This window comes from Nylanderia fulva, unplaced genomic scaffold, assembly GCF_048542155.1.
Source record: "Nylanderia fulva isolate GAGA-0341 unplaced genomic scaffold, ASM4854215v1 Scaffold18, whole genome shotgun sequence".
Taxonomy (NCBI): domain Eukaryota; kingdom Metazoa; phylum Arthropoda; class Insecta; order Hymenoptera; family Formicidae; genus Nylanderia; species Nylanderia fulva.
Genome location: NW_028190055.1, coordinates 1391838 through 1410061, shown reverse-complemented (window position 1 = coordinate 1410061; position 18224 = coordinate 1391838). Strand labels below are relative to the sequence as shown.

Sequence of the window (18224 nt, the reverse complement as noted above, 5' to 3'; positions counted from 1 at the left end):
ATACAATAAATGCAACAATTTACAATAAAAATCACGTATGTTCTTATATATCAACGTCTCAAAACAAATTAAATTTTTCAAATAAACATGCAGTATTTATAAAAACTTTCAAAATACTTTATACACTTTTAAAATATAATATAAAGTCTAAATTCATCGTAAAGCATTGTGATCTATATAATTAAAAAATTATTATCAAACATCTGTTATTATTGTCGATTATTTGTTAAATAAAATTATAATTTTTCTATAATATAAAACTCTACCGAGCAATTGCTTAAAGGATGAAGTGCCAAAGAGTCTACGAAATGTTTATAAAATATATCTAACTGCATCTTAATTGTTTCTAAATACTATTTAAATAAATAAGAAGTATTACCTAATGCATATCAATCATTGGATGAAATATCAGAGTCATTAAATTTAAAAATATTATGAAATTACTGATTGTATTTTTGATCAATGGCAATTCCGTATACAATTTTAATAACAGTGGATCTTTTGTAAACTAAATTTTAATATACTAACTGCAGTAGCTAACAGAAGGATTTGAAAGAGTTTTATGTGTGCCTCTCTCTTTGAAATTTAAATAAAAAAGAGAGTGTTTGTGTGAATGCAATTTGTTTAACACAATTGTCATATGCACGCCAAAGTTAGTTTAAAATTATTTAACAGTTGAAAGTTTCACGAGTAATTGATATTCATTTCGCATCGAGATCGTTCAGACTGAGCCAGGTGAGTTGGCTCTTCGTCAATTTCTAATGTGGTGGTTACGCAGCTATCAGTTTCATTTCAGCAGTACAATGAGTTGGTCTACGTCATGATCTGTCCGTTATGACATGGAAGAGACACGAGATTAGTGTTGGTGAAAGTACATGTGAAGAAGTATCAAAGTTATCCGAGATAAACTTATTCCGGGCTCCACTGTAATGGAAATAAATATTTGCTTATATGTGTTGTAGAATTTTAAATTCCAGTTCACTAGTTCAGTGCACTAGGACAAAAATTTCACGGTAAAATAAAATAAAATGGGTGTCGAAAGCATTTTAACAGGAGGTTTGACTTCAGCCACCAGCGGGCTGTCATGGTTCTTTCCGATTCTTGCTGCAGCGCTTGTCTACTTCCAATACGAAGCTTTAGATAATGAAGCGTCGCCAATCGACATGCCATCGGAAGTTTTACTGCCTACGTATCATTTCATAGTGGTTGGTGGTGGTAGTGCAGGTACGTTCATAACAAAATTTTTATTAACAAACAATATCAAAGATATTGTTCCTCCTTTCTTGTGATCTTCGTGTTTCCCTTCAGGAGCTGTGGTTGCGAGCCGTCTATCTGAAATTAGCGATTGGAATGTATTATTGCTGGAAGCGGGCGGGGACGAAACTGAGATCTCTGATGTGCCGTTACTTGCTGGATATTTGCAGCTGACCCAGCTTGATTGGCAATATAAAACCGAACCACAGGGCGATGCCTGTTTAGGTAACTTTCATCTTTCATTATTCTTTTTTTTTTTTAATTTCGAAAATATCTCTTTCTCTTTTTCTCTTCTTCTGTATTTAATAAAATATTTCTAGCAATGGAAAATTATCGTTGCAATTGGCCGAGAGGAAAAGTAATTGGCGGCTCATCCGTGCTCAATTACATGCTCTACATTCGAGGAAATTGGCGGGACTATGACATTTGGGAGCAGCAAGGCTGTACTGGCTGGGGTTCGCGCGACGTTTTGTCGTATTTTAAAAAATCCGAGGACAACAAGAATCCTTATTTGATTCGCACTCCGTATCACGCGAGTGGTGGACACTTAACAGTGCAAGAAGCACCATGGCACACACCTCTGGCGGCAGCATTTGTGCAAGCCGGACAGGAGATGGGCTACGAAAATCGAGATATTAATGGAAAGTATCAGACCGGCTTTATGATAGCTCAAGGCACCATCAGACGTGGTAGTCGCTGTTCAAGTGCAAAAGCGTTCCTTAGACCGGCTAGACTCAGGAAAAATTTACACGTCGCGATGCACACGCACGTGACCAAAGTGCTGGTGCATCCCGAAAGCAAACGTACTTATGGAGTGGAATTTGTCCGAGACGGGAAAATTTTTCGTATACGCGCGAATAAGGAGGTCATCTTGTCGTCAGGCGCTGTCAATTCGCCGCAACTTTTGATGCTATCTGGAATCGGCCCAAAGGAACATTTGCAGGAGCTCGGGATTCCTGTAATTCAAGATAGCAGGGTTGGTTTATTAAATGATATTAAAAATTTTCCTTCAAATTTTTCTAGAAATTTTTATTTTATTTATTGCAAAATTCCTGCACTTCCAGGTCGGCCATAATCTTCAAGATCACATTGGATTAGGCGGCCTTGCGTTCCTGATCAACCAAGAAATTTCGATAATACAAAATCGGTTGCAAAATATACAGACAGCAATGCAATACGCTGTACTGGGTGACGGACCTCTCACTGTTTTGGGAGGTGTTGAAGGCGTCGCTTTTGTTAACACCAAGTACACGAACGCCTCGTTGAACTTTCCCGATATCGAGCTGCATTTCGTCTCTGGCTCGACTAATTCGGATAGCGGTGTGCAAATCAGAAAGATTCATGGATTAACAAAGAAATTTTATGACACGGTTTTCGGGCCTATAAGCGACAAAGATACGTGGAGCGTGATTCCTATGTTGTTGCGACCAAAGAGTCGCGGCATGATCAAACTACGTAGCAAGAATCCATTTGATCATCCCCTGATTTATCCAAATTATTTCAAGGAACCGGAAGACATGGCGACATTAGTCGAAGGAGTGAAGATCAGCGTCGCCCTGAGTAGGACCAAAGCTTTCAAACGTTTCGGAAGCGAATTAAACTCGCAGCAATTTCCAGGATGTAAACACATTGCTATGTTTACGGATGAATATTGGGAATGCATGATCAGGTATTACAGCGTAACAATTTATCACCCTGTTGGCACCTGCAAAATGGGACCTTATTCGGATCCCGAGGCCGTTGTCGACCCACAGCTCAGGGTCTACGGTGTAGCTGGACTTCGCGTGATCGATGCGTCGATAATGCCGAATATTGTGAGCGGAAACACAAACGCGCCAACAATCATGATCGCCGAGAAAGGTGCTGACATGATTAAAGAATATTGGTTGAAACAGAAGGATATGTCTAAGAGTGTTTAATAAACGTTAAAGTATCTTGAGATTATATTTAAAGCTGTATAAAGTTATCAAGGTAATGAAAACGTTGAAGAAGTCAGTAAGATATATATCCGCAATAAAAATATGAATAAGTAACAGTCAAAAATAATTTAGAATTGCTTACAAATATTTATAAGATACTCAAATTTTCTACAAACTGTTGTAAAATCTGTATATGTAACATGTCTGATATATAAAATGCTATAGAGAGAAAGAGAGAAACACGCGAGCGTTGTAATGCAACGTAATTTGTATTATATTTCATATATGCGTATATATTTATTCATATATGTAGATGTAAATATGTTATTTTATATATTACGTTTCATTATTATTTACGAAAATCTTACAATTAATGTTGATCGATGCTGATTGATTCTGTTACAAAGTTTATTTATTTTCTTTGAAATTATACATTACAGTAAATATAATAAAATAATGTAAATTAAGAGAATTTTTAAATTGCGCTTTTTTATGTATATTTTTTCTCCAAAACTGTTAATATCGAAACAGAAATTACTAATCGACATGTCTCGCCAACAAATAACATCGCATCGCTTAATGTCAAAAACGTGGATGATCTTCACGTTGAAGATCGTTCAACCTTATTTTGTGAAAGAACTAAATTTTCCAGAGAAACAACATCCAATAAAATTAACATTCAAGATGTAATTGTATACCATCAAAATTCCAAAATGGCCAAAGATAGTATCGACGATATCCTGGTGCGTCTCGACGAGGTCGAGAAGCTACAAGCGGAATTACGACATTTGGTACCACGAGCGACGAGCAACTCATCCAGACATGTCAGACATCAGGATTTATCCCGCGATACGTCCGCATCGATACGTTTTCCATCTCTCTTCACGTTCCCCGTGATTTCGAATTTCACGTCGTCCTCCTCCAAGAATGACAGAGTGCAAAAGTCAGCTGCGCAATTGAATCTTAACGACAAATTGTCGAAGAATAATCGATCCTTCACGACAAATCTGAAAAGTGCAAGGAGATCTCAGCGCGCATCCGCGAGAGAAACGAATATCTTTAAGAATCTATCGAAGAGCACCGATAAAAGCCTTGCGAGATCACACGCGGGAAATTCTTTGGCATCGACTTCTGTAGGAAATTCAAAGACATCGATGAAAGACATTGTCGCAAATCGCGTGTCCAAGAATTCGCAAGCTGTAATTAAAAAGGAATTAAAAAACGGAACATCGAAGACTGCATCTAGAGATAAAACGCAATGCATAACTGGTGAGAGATCGAGCATGCGGCTATCCGAAAGTAAAGATAATTCAAGTAAATAGTGATTATACAATATAATTGTTCATGTATATGATAAATATTATATAATATAATTATATAATTGTTCACAATATATAATAATTAATATTAATATTATATTAAGATTCATATTAATAAATTTAAAATATAATTATTTTATTGCTTTTCGAGTCATACACATATTATTAATTTTTTTTTTAGTTTTTTTCAATTCCTGTCATTCACAGTTCACTCATCTGTGCAGACATCCGACATTCAAATTCAGGTGGCGGAAACAGCGAAACCACGAGACGTACAATCATGCCTAAGAAGAAGACGTGATAAAAAAGAAACGACAACGAGAACGCTTATCGAGCGAATTATGGAAAAGTTCAATTACTACTTTGTAAATGATAACAGAGTGACTATTCCATATCATTATCCAGGAAATAAAAAACCCAGAAGAGTGCAAAAAATAAAAATACTACAATTGTTCGCGGCAAAAAATTTCGTCAATTAAAAAATTATAATTATTTAACAATAATTGATTTAAAAAAAGAAATGAAATAATAATACACGTGTTGCAAAATAAAATAAAATAAATGCATATACCGATAATAATAATAATTTTACATATATATATATATACACGCAGATAGCAAAAGTAGTAATTTTGACGTCAAATATTATGTCATTTTGATGGGAAAATGGTATATTTTTACGTCAAATAATGTTTTGGTATTAAAATGATATTATATATAATTACTGTGGCTATCTGGATATATGTAGTTTTACCATTTTTCACAATCATTCATAATGTAAAAATTTTAAATTTGATCCAGAATAAATAAAGAGCAGTAATATTTATAGCACATACAAAATTGAATTTGAATTTAAATAATATCGAGCAATCGATATATCGCATATCGAGAGTATATCGATAAGTCGACCTATTCCGTGTTGATGTAAAGATTGTGAGACGTTTGACAGTATCACAGTATGATTTTCAGGTTATTTAAACGTCAAAGCCAGTAAAACGTCAAATATCTACGTCTTATTACTTACAAAATTGTGCTGTATTATATTGTGTCATATAACGTAGAAATTCTTATTACATCTATTATTATTGTTTTTTAATATTGCTATCTCAAAATAATGTAGCAATAATGCATTTATCGTTTATCAAGAAGATAACGTTTCTTTCAACCACCTGCCTCTTGTAAATATTCTGTGAATACATTCTGTGAATTAATAATACAGCTGCATTTACGTCAAAATATATTTCCGACAATGGCACTCGTCAATATCGAAGGAATCGACCCTTGGTAATTTATAAATTATGTGGTTTATATATTATTCTTACATATATTTGATTATTTAAAATCTGTCATTTTTTTTGCCAAAGTTTCAAATGATAATATTATATCTCTAAATATTTTATAATTAGTTATATATATTAATCATTTTAATTTAATAATTCTGCATTTAAAAATTTGATTTCTGTGTCAGGCTTACGGAATATGATGCATGTGAAAAGTTGTTCCGTGAGATTATGGAACAGCTTACTCTGCGCGAAGGAGAACCAAAGGCATCAAAGATTTATGCCAGCTTGTCTGCCAATGTCAGATTGCGTATGAAGCAATATACACGGGAAGTTCAGCAATTAAAAAGCAAAGTGGATGAAGCATTCAAGTTAAGAACAATGTATCCTTTTATTTCTATATGTTATATGTACATATTAATATTTGTACACTTTAGACTGTTTTGAAATAATTTTGAATTGATAAATTTCTTATAATACAAACACATAATAGAACATTTGAGGAAGCTGAACGTAGGACAAGGCAAGTGGAACAATTACAAAGTAAGGACATTCAGTTGCAAAAATTGTATGAACCACACACACATGATTATGCATCATCTCGTGCTAATTTATTAAGAGCAAATTCATCAGCTTTTGCTGATGGTGGTACAACTTCTTGGGCTGCTGATGATGATGAGGACGATGATAAACCGTTAGATGTACAAGTATCTGTTAGTGATATTATGACTCATCAGGAGCGAATATTGAGAGGTAAATAATAATTTTAAAGAACAAAAAGTCACTATATACTTATTTTTATAATTTACATTGTTTAATTTCTTATAGAACAAGACAAAGGTTTAGAGGAGTTATGTAAAGTAATTGCTCGTCAAAAAGAGATTGGACAAACTATTAGCAACGAAGTGGATCATCAAAATGGTGAGTAATAATAGATTTTGTATGGAGATATTTTTTTATATAAAAACAAATTCTCTGTAAACTTATTTCCACTATAATATAGAAATAATTGATGATCTGGCTGATCATATGGATAGAACTGATGAATCTTTGATCAATAAGACCCAGCAGGTCCGTACTATTCATTCCAAAGACCGTACATGTGGTTATTGGATTGTGATACTTATACTTTTTATCGCTATTATTATTGTTGCTTTAGTATAGTAAATATTCACAATGTTTTAATTTTCATCTGAAATTGTCTATATCTAAAATATAGAATTAGAAGCTTAATTATTTATAAATAAAGTAATGTAATATCAGTTTTAAAGTAATATCACTATTTTTCAATCGAGTTAAGCTAAAAATATTTAATATTAAGTAGGATATTTTTAATATATTATGCTATTAATATGTTATAAATAAAATATGAAAGCAAAATGTTAATGAAATATTCATACATGTACAATTTAATATTGGAACATTTTAGTATTTGTATAAAAATATAATTCAATGTCTCTAATTTTTATATATTACATATTGATAATATTATTTTCTGTAAAATTTTACCTAATTTATAAAGCTTTTAATTAGCATTAAAAATAATATTAATCGCATAGAGTTTTATAAGAAGCGAGGGAGACTTGTCAGATGGAAATGGGAAATAAAAAGATAGTCTCAGAAATATGGTGTTACATATTTTGCATTTTTCTTTTTTATATCATAAATATCTATCCTGAATCTCTGGTTCTATGCGAACTTTCTCGGCGCTAGGGATATAAAGAAAGATTCACTATTGCTTCTCTGCACTTATAATCCGCGTTTAAATTAAATATATATCAAAGAACTGCTTTTTGTGTACCAGATATCCGCTTTCTCGATTTCTTTCATCAACATTTGTAATAGATAGTATTTCAACACTTGTTTCAGCATATTGTACATACAATTGATAGTCGAAAGAAATGCCGCACGATTCCTTCTTTTCTCTCTCAATCCAAAAACAACGCAAAACAACAATTGGATTACTATCGTAAACGCGATTTCCAGCGATTACCTATACACGAGACATGATATTTAATTGGATTTATGTATGTACATTGGCGTAAAATTCTTCTCCTTTCCAGCGGATATATCACATTGTTTTGGATTTTACAAAACCGTAATTCCCCTTGTCTCGCAAAATTGATTTTTAATACAAGTTTTACTAGTCGCGCCGAGCATATGTCGCTCCCTTTCATAACATACAGTGAGATCTCGTTACAACGCACCGCGTCGAAAATCTCTGTGAGCTGATATTGTTGTACTGGAAATTTCCTTACATCGAAAATGCTCATGCATATCTTGGAACATAGCCATCGAGTTCAATAAAACTCTGCTCTGTCTATATTTCTGGTTTTACAACAAAATTTCGCTGCGCTAGCTAGCTTGTCACTAGAACTTGGGATTTCAACACAGAAACCGCTACGAACGTCACATCAATTATGCGAATTTTTGTTATTGTGAACCAAACAGCTGCCTGATCGTATATAAGAACAGTTCTACGAATATCTGTCTACATTAACAGCCGATTAAACATTTATGCAACAGGGAATCGTTTCGCTAAACATTAGTTAAAGTTAACTGACGTTTAAGCCGACCTTCTCTGCCCCTTCCTAAAGACGGAGGGAAAGAAAAAAATAATAATAAATCGCACACGCAGTTAAATCTCAGTTAACTTCAATTAATTTTTACGATAGCTGTTCACACACGACAGCGCAAAGCAAACGCAATAGAATTTTTCCCCAAAGCATCGGTTGAAAACATTCAGAATTTCTCAACAAGAAACACGAGCTCCTCTTTACAAGTAGCTGTGCATAATTGTAGAATAGACGCACACATCGATAACGTAGCATACACAGCGTTAATTATGTGGTTCCATAACGAGACCAAAGTAGCTTGTGCGCTGACTCCTGCGTTAAGACCAACCATTGGCTTGTGTTTTATCTTAAACAAACAAACTCTGATGCTCTCTATTTTCTCACTTTCTCTCTCTCTCTCTCTCTCTTTGTTAATTGATAATATATATATGTATATATATATTAGAATATTTTTTTAATGTGTCAAATGGGTCCCATTAGCCGCTAATCACTCCACGTTTATGCCACTGGCCCGTGTTAGATGCGTCGACTCGTGTTCTCAATGACGTGCTCATTTTAACGAGGACGACAATTTTATCTAGCTAAACATCGAAGAACATCGAACTGTTTATGCGTGTTCAAGTCTCCCTGCAGTCAGTCTGAATCTAATTGACAATGTGTATACCGAGGGTATGTGTCTCCTTGTTGTGCTGCTTGCTTGAGTTTGTCCCTCCCTTCTCTTTTCTATCTTCAATCTCTTTTTTTTCTTGCCATTAGTTTACTAACGACCGCTATTATCGACTACATGTGTGTTTTTTTTAGATAAGTAGATAATTATTTCTTATGCCAATACCGAGCGTACGATTTTTAGCGTGTGAAGAATCCCGCTAGTCTCTCATATCTATGGATCTTATATGTACTCTAAGTAAACTCTACATTCGTATAATTTTATAGAGTATAAATATATTCGGAGTGTTCCATTATTATCACAAAAACTGATTGACATTCACATACCATTTTTCTTTTCTATTTTTTATATATTTTTCTTCCATTTTAATTGCAAAGGATATCTCATAGAGAGAAAAAATATACAATTTAAAAAGAACCGATCTAACAATATTTTTTTCATAGAAAAACTTTAAAAGATCTAAATATTTCTTCGTAACTTTATATTAAAATTGCACATTAAAAAAAAATAGAACATTTGATATGCGGTATCTGTTTATATACCTGATACTTTATGATTTTTAAAAATTTTTAATATCTACAATTCAAAATTTTTTAATATCTACAATTAAATTTTTCATTAAATCTTTATTGTATAAAAATACTTTTAATTCCATTATTGAAAATAAATAAGATGGTGAGCGAAATGGAACACTCTATATATAGTTGTGTATCAGGCTAATACAAACAGTAATCATTTTGCAATTTGGACATAGAAGCATGAATGTGCCCTATCTCTTAAAATACATAACAATTTTTTCTTCTTTTTACTATTCCAAGCAAATTAAATGACGCGCATATATTTCACCTCTAAAATATTTTTTATAACAATAATTCATCTGACAATGAATGTGTTTACGAAAAGAAAGTGCATAATATGCGCTTGTAACATTTCTCTTAGGCATAAATTCGTCACATTGTTCAATTCAATGAAACAGTATCGTTTGCTATTAGAAGATACACAGCAAAATTGCATAATCCTTAACGCGATTTCTCGCAAGAGAATGCTTTAGAAATGTAAGCAAAATACATATGTATACAATGTGGGAAATGCCAAAATCTTTCGCAGTTATAGTTAGCGTTTTTTAAAGTCCCGTTTGGTACACATTCAGTGGCGGATCAACAAACATCTCTGCTGCATGATATTCAAAGATCTTAATGATTCTCTTATATATAACAAATTTTACATACGTAACATTAAATTATGTATTATTAAAAAAAAATCACACAGAGTAAAAATTTTTCGTTTATGAAATTAAATTATTCACGAGTATAAATTTATTAATTGTATGTACTTGTGAGATCTTATACTAGTTTATAGACAATTATCATGTCTAATAATCCGCCACTGGATACATTTTAATTTACTTCTACAGAGGTAATACCGCCTGTTTCTTCATATAGCTCTATTTGTCGCGTATTTTTAAATTCGATATACAAGAGACGCTTCGTGGAAGAGAAAAAGTATCAGATCTCACTCGAGGAGTGCCACTTACATTGATACATGGCAATATCGATACGCGTGTTGGCAATAATGGCACACGATTAAACACACTAATACGGCTAGTGATTAACAAACATTATCCGATATATCTGAGAGTGTAAAGTAAAATTTTATAGATATTTTTTTTATCATTTCTTTTCTAACTCTTAAAAACTTCATGACATATGATGGACTCATCTCGGACCAAAAGATCTCGCGCACACATTACAATGGTTGTGCATATGTTACGACTCGACATCACGAACCAATAAAAAAAAAAAAAAAAAAAAAAAAAAAAAAAAAGAAGACGCGTGTGAAATAAAAAAAGAAATAATTAACAGAAAGTTTATTTCCCTTAGACATGCTTAGTTTTATTTTTTTCTTTACAATGCACATTGACATCTTAATTTTTTACATTAAGACGAGGGTCACGTGAATACTTTTTTTTCTCTCAAGCATCTCATTTGGCTTATCCTTATCTGTCGTCACAAATATATATACTTCGCTTTTTCTTGCTTTCGCGTATGTAACAATACTATTAGCCTTTTCGCGCTCTTTTAAATCCCCGGTGAAAAAAAATATTTCGATTCCTCGAGCAATATTTTCGCTGTTGCACGCGCGCTTCGCGGTCAAGGAAGCAGAAGAGGAAGGACTTCTATCTCGAGGGATATGAATGTTTGTATGTGTGTGTGCACACGATGTCGCACGTGCAATTGAATGATACCATCGAAGCGATTCAACAAATCATCTATCAAAGCGCAATTCTTTTTTTCCTTTTTTTTTACTTAATATCACAAGATTACGCCTAAACTATAATTAACACTCTAAGCAACGCTAATCGTATATAATGTGTTATCGTGTGTCGCACGTTAAAATACAGATTAAGATTCGAAATTATCACCCTAATAAGCCGTATAATATATATCCTGTTTGTGCTTCGTCGAGCTGGCGAGGATCAAAAACCGAGATTGTAATCTCGATGAAATCGAGATTTCGTTAGATCTCGCGTAACGCGAGAAATGATATCTGTGTTTATTGTGGACTCTCTCTCACGATTTGATTGGCATATTTAGTTTACTTTTTTAACATCTACATCTCATATTTATTTCACGGCAATATGAAAAATTAGACTCGTCAGACAAGTGCTCCGTTCAATCGACAGCTTTGATTAAATCCTTTCCGGTTCTCTTCTTTTAGTGCGTCTTGTAACCAGTGCGCAAACACTTGGATTATCCTTCTTTCGATCGGCTGTTCAGTCTTTCGAACTCAGTTCTTCGATGGCGTTACATCGGGAGAAAAGGTATATGTGTATGTGTATGTGTGAGAGAGAGAAATAGGTAAAGATAGATCAAAAGTTTTGTATTTTATTGTGCTCACATGTGTTGTTTAGTATAATAAGCACTCTTGGTCGTCGTTAAGCGCCCCTGTCACACGGCAATCAACCAACAGAGAAACGCCTTTTGTTAAGATTACGAAGATTCCGAAATCCGAAGTATATAGAAACGACACAACGCGTGACCGCGAAGTACAAATTGTATCTAGAGTAATTATAGGAGGGGGGAGAGAGAGATATGGCGGTATCGTTATTAAGTCTACGTGGTATAAAACGTGTCGTGATTTTCATTCAAGATTGTCGCGAAGCGGATCACGACGTGGCACGCGCCAAAATCGGCCATCCTTCAAACAAATGGTTTCTCAACTCAGCACAATGCTTGTGACTTAACGTTCTAGGAGAGTTCGTCCGATCTCGCGCGTGTACAAAATTTTATTTCCTTCTCTCTTTGCAGATCGACGAGGCGCGCGCTAAATAATGACGAGCGAGTATACACATGATGTTTCGATTATCTCGAAAAACGCTCACACTTCCTCACGATACTCGCGCGATAGAGATTATAAGCTCGGACAGTGTACGATTGTGTGTGCGAGTGTGTATGTGTGTACAAAGTCAGTCTAAATTTAAAGGAGCGCGATAGAACGCGACGATTCTTCATCCGTTTGAGATGCGCTATCTCTATAATGATTGGTTGTTTTTTTTTTGTTACATTACAGGGAATTCGTACGCTGGTAGTAAGATGAACTCATGCTCGGAAGTACTCGCTTCAGTAATCGCGTGTACGTTTGACGGAGGGAGACAAAGAGAGCGAAGCAGGCACAGGCATGTGTGTTCGTTGTAAGTCACTCGTGACTCCAAAGCACATTTACTAATTACTGACGATAAAAGATTCACGAATACGCTCCGACTCGATTCAACTCGCACATCATTGATTTCTTGTCCGCCGGTTTCTCCTAGGTTTTCTCTCATAATTGTTAAGATTAGCACGAGGTATCTCTTTCTGTACTAAGACTACTTTATATTCTCAGATCATAAATCATCCGATTGCGCGAGAGCACGCTTCCCGTAATCTGTGTATCAATCCCCATGTGTATGCATGTAATATGTATATATGCGTATTGTGTACTTCGTGTTAATAAAGATCTGCTTTATACATGACGAGCTACACAGTGTTCGGCAAAGAGTTCTCTCTACTACCGTCGAAATCAATCATAGCAATACAATCATAGTGTATATATATAATATATATGTGTATATATATATTATATATATATTTATATTTACATTTACTATCTACATTATCTACACATCAACAAACTGTTAGTTTTTAGCATTTTCATCGTATTGAATCGTAAATTATTTTCTTTCAAACATTATATATCTCGTCTCGCACATTTACCATCCATATTGTTTTCAATCACTCACACTTTCATTCTTTCATCATCATCATCATCATTATATTATAATCATCTGCAGTATCATCATCATCATTATCAGCTTAATTATCACCATCATCATCACCATCATCTTTATCATCATAATTATCTTTATATCGGCGTTAGAGGTGTCATAAACTCACGACTAGTTCGAAGTAACGATTATCAGTATAAAGTAATCATAATTCTTCGACTCTCGGCCAACTTACAAAATCAAATTAACGAGCGAAGATCATTCAAATAGAATATAAAAAATAGAATAAATACGCCAACTAAAAAAGATAGAGGAGTGAGGGACAATTAACGATAATCAGTAGCTATGTGGTGTATCTATGTCCGCGTGTTAATGGCACGCGCTACGATCGCATATAATTTCGGATGACAGCCTCTTTCTTTTTACCGTCCGCATCCCTTTCGAGGCTGCTTCTCGTCAATTTCACCATCTTCAGGTAATGTCATCGTTGTCCCTTCATGCCGACACTGACGATTCATTCTTTTCTTCTGGGAGAATCATCATCCTGTCTAACATTGGGCGAGGGTTTCCCAAATGACGATCGAGGTAATCGGTATCGTGGCAACATATCGGTATCGATACGATTTAACTTGCCTGACAATCTCTTAGAATCATTAGTCTTCCTCTAATCTCTCCTAGACAAGGGGAGGGGGAGCGAAACCTTCGTGAGACTCACGAGTTCAGGTTAAATTAGGCTGCGGTGAGGGCGAAGGAGCGACAGGCTGAGGGTATGAGGCCGTGTCCTATATGAATGCCCAACATTCCAGTGTCTTGACGACAAAGTCTTCGCGCGGCGCTAACGGTTCGTTGCCGTAGGTACTGCAGGCCTGCGTTCTGCCTTGATACAGGTCACCGTCCAACCAGAGTCCGAATTTGCCACTAAAGAAAACCATAAACAATTAACTCTATGAAATTCTCAATAGAAGAGAAAAAAAGTGAGAAAAAAATGAAAAATACTTACTCTCCGGCACCGATTGCTAAGCTCTCGTTGTTGCCTTTGATGAAGTATAGATTGTCGCCGCTCCAGTTGAAACACTGGAACTTTGGCGAAAACCTGAAGAGAAGGGACTCGCCGGTGCCATAAAAGTGATCGCTTACGTGTAAGGCGCACGAGGTTAATGCACCGAACACCTGTAATAACATAAAGTGTGACATGTGGTGTAAAATTGAAGAAAAAATATCATATGATTACATTGTACATTTGTTGCTTTTGTATAAAGAGCTCGAGCAAACGAGTCAGTGGAAAACCAATTCGTTCACGAAGCGAGTAAATGCGCAAACAACTTAGTGTGTGTGAATGCATGTTAATGTTTCGTTTAAGTTAATTATGACGACTGTGCAGAACTTTCTAATTAAACTCGGCTTAGTTTGTTTCTATATTTCATTAAACACTCTAAAGGTGTCGATTCTCTCTACGTATATAATTAATTTTTACTATAATCTTTTTGATACAAATACGAGAAATTATTTTCATTAAATAAAAAATATTGCGAACAATGTCTTTCTAGTATATGACAGAATATTATTATACATGCGCGCGTTACAACGCTATTATAACATAAAATATAAAAGTATACAAATAAATGCTGGTAAAATATTGTAAGCGTACTTTATGTTTAACTTTTCTACCAAGATTGATTTTTAAAAGCTAAGATCAAATTAAAACCAATCGGCTTAAATTGATAAGTCCACTCCATTTCAATTGGCAAATAAAATACTCACATTGCCTTCGGTGTCCTCGATAACTAACAAGATCGGACTCTCGATCTTTGCCATTTTTCGATACATGCTGTTGAGACTGAAGCCATGCTGGCTGGTGCTGAAGACGAGAGTCCATTGATAACCCTCTGCCCTGGCGGGCAGATGACGACAGAGCTGTTCCCTGTGCTCCTCGCTGAGTATTTCCGTCGTACCGATGAGATCAGGCACGATGACATCGTTGTCTAAGGAGATGGCACTGTTCGCGTAGAGGACTCGCCTCACTTCCTCGCTCATAGACAGTACCTGCGAAAATTCGTTACGTCATTAATTAACATGTCGCCGAATACAATTTTCGACAATGATACATATATCCATCGCTAATTCTAATTGAGGAGGTAAAAAGCAACATCATCTCCAACAATGACAATTTCATGATCGAAAAGTGATCATGGCACAAATGGGGATGCTGTGCTCTGTCATTTATATAAACGCACAAATTACGTGTGAAAATTCTCCTATATAATGTCGATTAGAATAAAAAAATTATTTTATAACATGCATGTAATTTTTTTCCTTTGTTGTTAGATACAATCTATAAAACATTTAAATATTTTTTGAAAGTCTATTAGGATCAAGAAGAATATTAAAACAAATTGTTATAATTGTCGTAACGGTTAATTGTAACAATATAATATCAATTTCTAATCAAGTATACCATATATATAATTGATAAGCAGCCATCATCGTTTCTTACAATAATTTATATATATATAATAATATATTTATTAAATAATAAAATATTTTAATCTGAAATTTTATTATCTCGATTTAAAATCCTGAAAAATTGCAAGATTCTACGCAACAATTTTCACTTCTTATAAACTTGAGAAAATATATTTAATTAGCAAGAGGACTCTGAACATCCCTTCTGCTTCTGACCTCCTCAGTTTAGCTAGCATCTAAGCACATTTAGGGCACATCTAATTGTGTGTCGTGTTGTACTTTGTTAACATGATCTCACGTAACACGTAACCGCAGTGGGTGTCGCGTTTATTCGAGTGAATTGCTAGATAATTACTAACGTGGGAGACCGCACCACGTGAAATGTGTGCCGATATTGAATTACTTTTGTTCCCATCACATCATGAAGTGACTTTGCTTTGCATCGCGCACGATAATGCGATACACGCGTGAGAGAGAATGAAAATTCCACGCGGTGCATCGATACAAGTTCGATTGTAGGGAAACCGGAACCATAGAAGCTGCTATTACGAACGGCTAAATCCTATATCCATAGCGATTGAACTCCACCTCTGTCCCGAAATCATAGACATTTAATCCGAAAATTGACATATAAACGCAGATTGTTGCTAAAAGGTATAGATCTGTGAAGATAATAATAAGGACTAAAATAGAGTAAACAAGACTGTCAAAATAAACTATCTAAACTGCTATAAAATTATAGACAAATTAAAAGATAATTAAATTACATAATTATTACGTAAAATTATTAAAAAAGTGAATATTTATTTTATAATCTTGTTTAATTTTACTCTCTTAATTATTTTGATTGATTTCACATTAGAACATAATTAGGTCAATATATATTTTAAATATGTAACATATACATCTTTTCACTCTATAATAAAATTTTCATTAATAAAGAAAAATAAGAAATAATAATATACATGCATAAAAATAGCAACGAGATTAATCAAGCCAATTTTCGAGAATGCCACAAAGTTACGACCAATTTTCACAATTCTCTCACTAATTGCAATTAACGTGAATTCGTGCTATCATTCATGTGTGTAAAACACGATACTATCGTACGTCAAATTATCGAGAAACCAATCACCAATAATTCTGAATAATTCGTAGATTGGGCTACAAGATGAGAAACTCGATAAAATTTTTTTACATATATCTTCCTGCTCTTGTGATTACAGTTTTATACACCATTCTTACTTATATTACTTTATACTATCATCTATCAAATTGGCATAATTTGATAATTCTCGGTATGAGATTGTGTTATTATCTGCAATGATAAAGTATTTCTGATAACTATACTCATTGTTCAATGCAACCTGAAGATGCAGAGATGTGAAAGATATAAAACATCAATTATTCAATGATCAATAAAATCCATGATTATGCTTACATTCGATAATATTCAAAGAATACATTACAAATGAACGAGAGGGATCTGAATGCATCCCTGAATATCGCTTTATATGTAGATGAAAAATATATTGCATATTATTCTCAGATATTTACATCATTTATAATATTCCTGTTTAATTTATTTTCTCAATCAACGTGACTTCCGAAATCGATTTAGTTTTACTGTAATAAAGTTGTGTCCGAGTTTCGTCGAGTTTATATAGATTGCAAGAAACTTTTATTATTACACACTCTGACATTATAGATTTTAACTGAGTATTAAATTTTCGAAGAAAATCCGAATAATGTTAAATAAAAATAAAAAAAAAAAAAAAAAAAACAATCTTCCGATCTATTCGTGTTACAAAAATAATGCGAATCACGTCATAAATGAATATAAACGCATTTACATCACGTACATAATAAGAATATCAGGTAGCATTATTATACAAATTGCCTCACCATTTTCATTGTATATTATCTCTATAGACTGATTATGGAAAAATCGTGCTCAAGAAAGACGCCGTTTGTCAATATTGTTGACCATTATCAAGTAAACTTGTTCTCTGTAAAAAAGAGATTTATGTAAAAAAAAATAATGAGATAAAAAAGTGATTTCGATAACCTCTGATCCCATCACTGGAAGAATTTCAATTTCCATGCATGTATATATTTGTTATTAATCAACAGTTGTCTTATTTCACCAAGTAATGTTATTCTAACTTTTAAGAGCCTTTGCAAAATAAAATTTAAAAATCTCTGCAAATAAATGCACGTTAATGATATTAAATAAATCTTCTCTCAGTCTGTGGAAGAAAAAGAATGAGCCGTAAAATTTCGAATTTTACGGTATTTCTATGTTTTTGCACGCACGTGGAAGAAGAGCCAAGTAATTTATTTATATGCAAAAATTGTACTATCGTCACAAGCTTATCGTGCTTTTGACATTTGTTCCTTTTATACGGACAGACATAAAAGTGTCACATTGTCAATCGATCGTTCTTTAGTCATGCTAGGAAGTTTTTCGAAGTTTATCAGC

The 18224-nt window shown here is 33.9% G+C and overlaps 4 protein-coding genes across 20 annotated transcripts in view; 3 read left to right on the top strand and 1 right to left on the bottom strand.

Annotated features, from left to right (window-relative positions):
- The first annotated feature begins 783 nt into the window (after window positions 1-783).
- On the top strand, window positions 784-3474 carry LOC114938489 (glucose dehydrogenase [FAD, quinone]-like). The gene is made up of 4 exons (XM_029312478.2): window positions 784-1224; window positions 1309-1479; window positions 1575-2230; window positions 2319-3474. Exons 1-4 carry the CDS (start codon window positions 1029-1031, stop codon window positions 3171-3173), a joined length of 1878 nt encoding a protein of 625 aa, XP_029168311.1. The 5' UTR covers window positions 784-1028; the 3' UTR covers window positions 3174-3474.
- Window positions 3475-3680: 206 nt separating this feature from the next.
- On the top strand, window positions 3681-4971 carry LOC114938436 (uncharacterized). The gene is made up of 2 exons (XM_029312407.2): window positions 3681-4487; window positions 4700-4971. The coding sequence occupies exons 1-2, from the start codon at window positions 3887-3889 to the stop codon at window positions 4969-4971; spliced, it is 873 nt and encodes a 290-aa protein (XP_029168240.2). The 5' UTR covers window positions 3681-3886.
- A 458-nt stretch (window positions 4972-5429) lies between these two features.
- Syx8 (syntaxin 8) lies at window positions 5430-7396 on the top strand. The gene is made up of 5 exons (XM_029312391.2): window positions 5430-5776; window positions 5961-6155; window positions 6266-6525; window positions 6601-6693; window positions 6776-7396. Exons 1-5 carry the CDS (start codon window positions 5742-5744, stop codon window positions 6934-6936), a joined length of 744 nt encoding a protein of 247 aa, XP_029168224.1. The 5' UTR covers window positions 5430-5741; the 3' UTR covers window positions 6937-7396.
- Window positions 7397-18224, bottom strand: part of mtd (TLD domain-containing protein mustard) — a 132527-nt gene continuing 121699 nt past the window's right edge. For 15 of the 17 annotated variants that reach the window (XM_085481421.1, XM_085481425.1, XM_085481422.1 and 12 more), the window contains 3 exons: window positions 15041-15322; window positions 14280-14449; window positions 11881-14197 (listed from right to left, as the gene is read on the bottom strand). In XM_085481421.1, coding sequence (XP_085337547.1) covers window positions 14062-14197; window positions 14280-14449; window positions 15041-15322 — 588 coding nt within the window. In that variant the 3' untranslated portion in view covers window positions 11881-14061. Of the gene's footprint in view, window positions 14198-14279; window positions 14450-15040; window positions 15323-18224 lie in introns of all 17 variants that reach the window. The other 2 variants (XM_029312393.2, XM_085481414.1) reach the window with 1 other exon arrangement.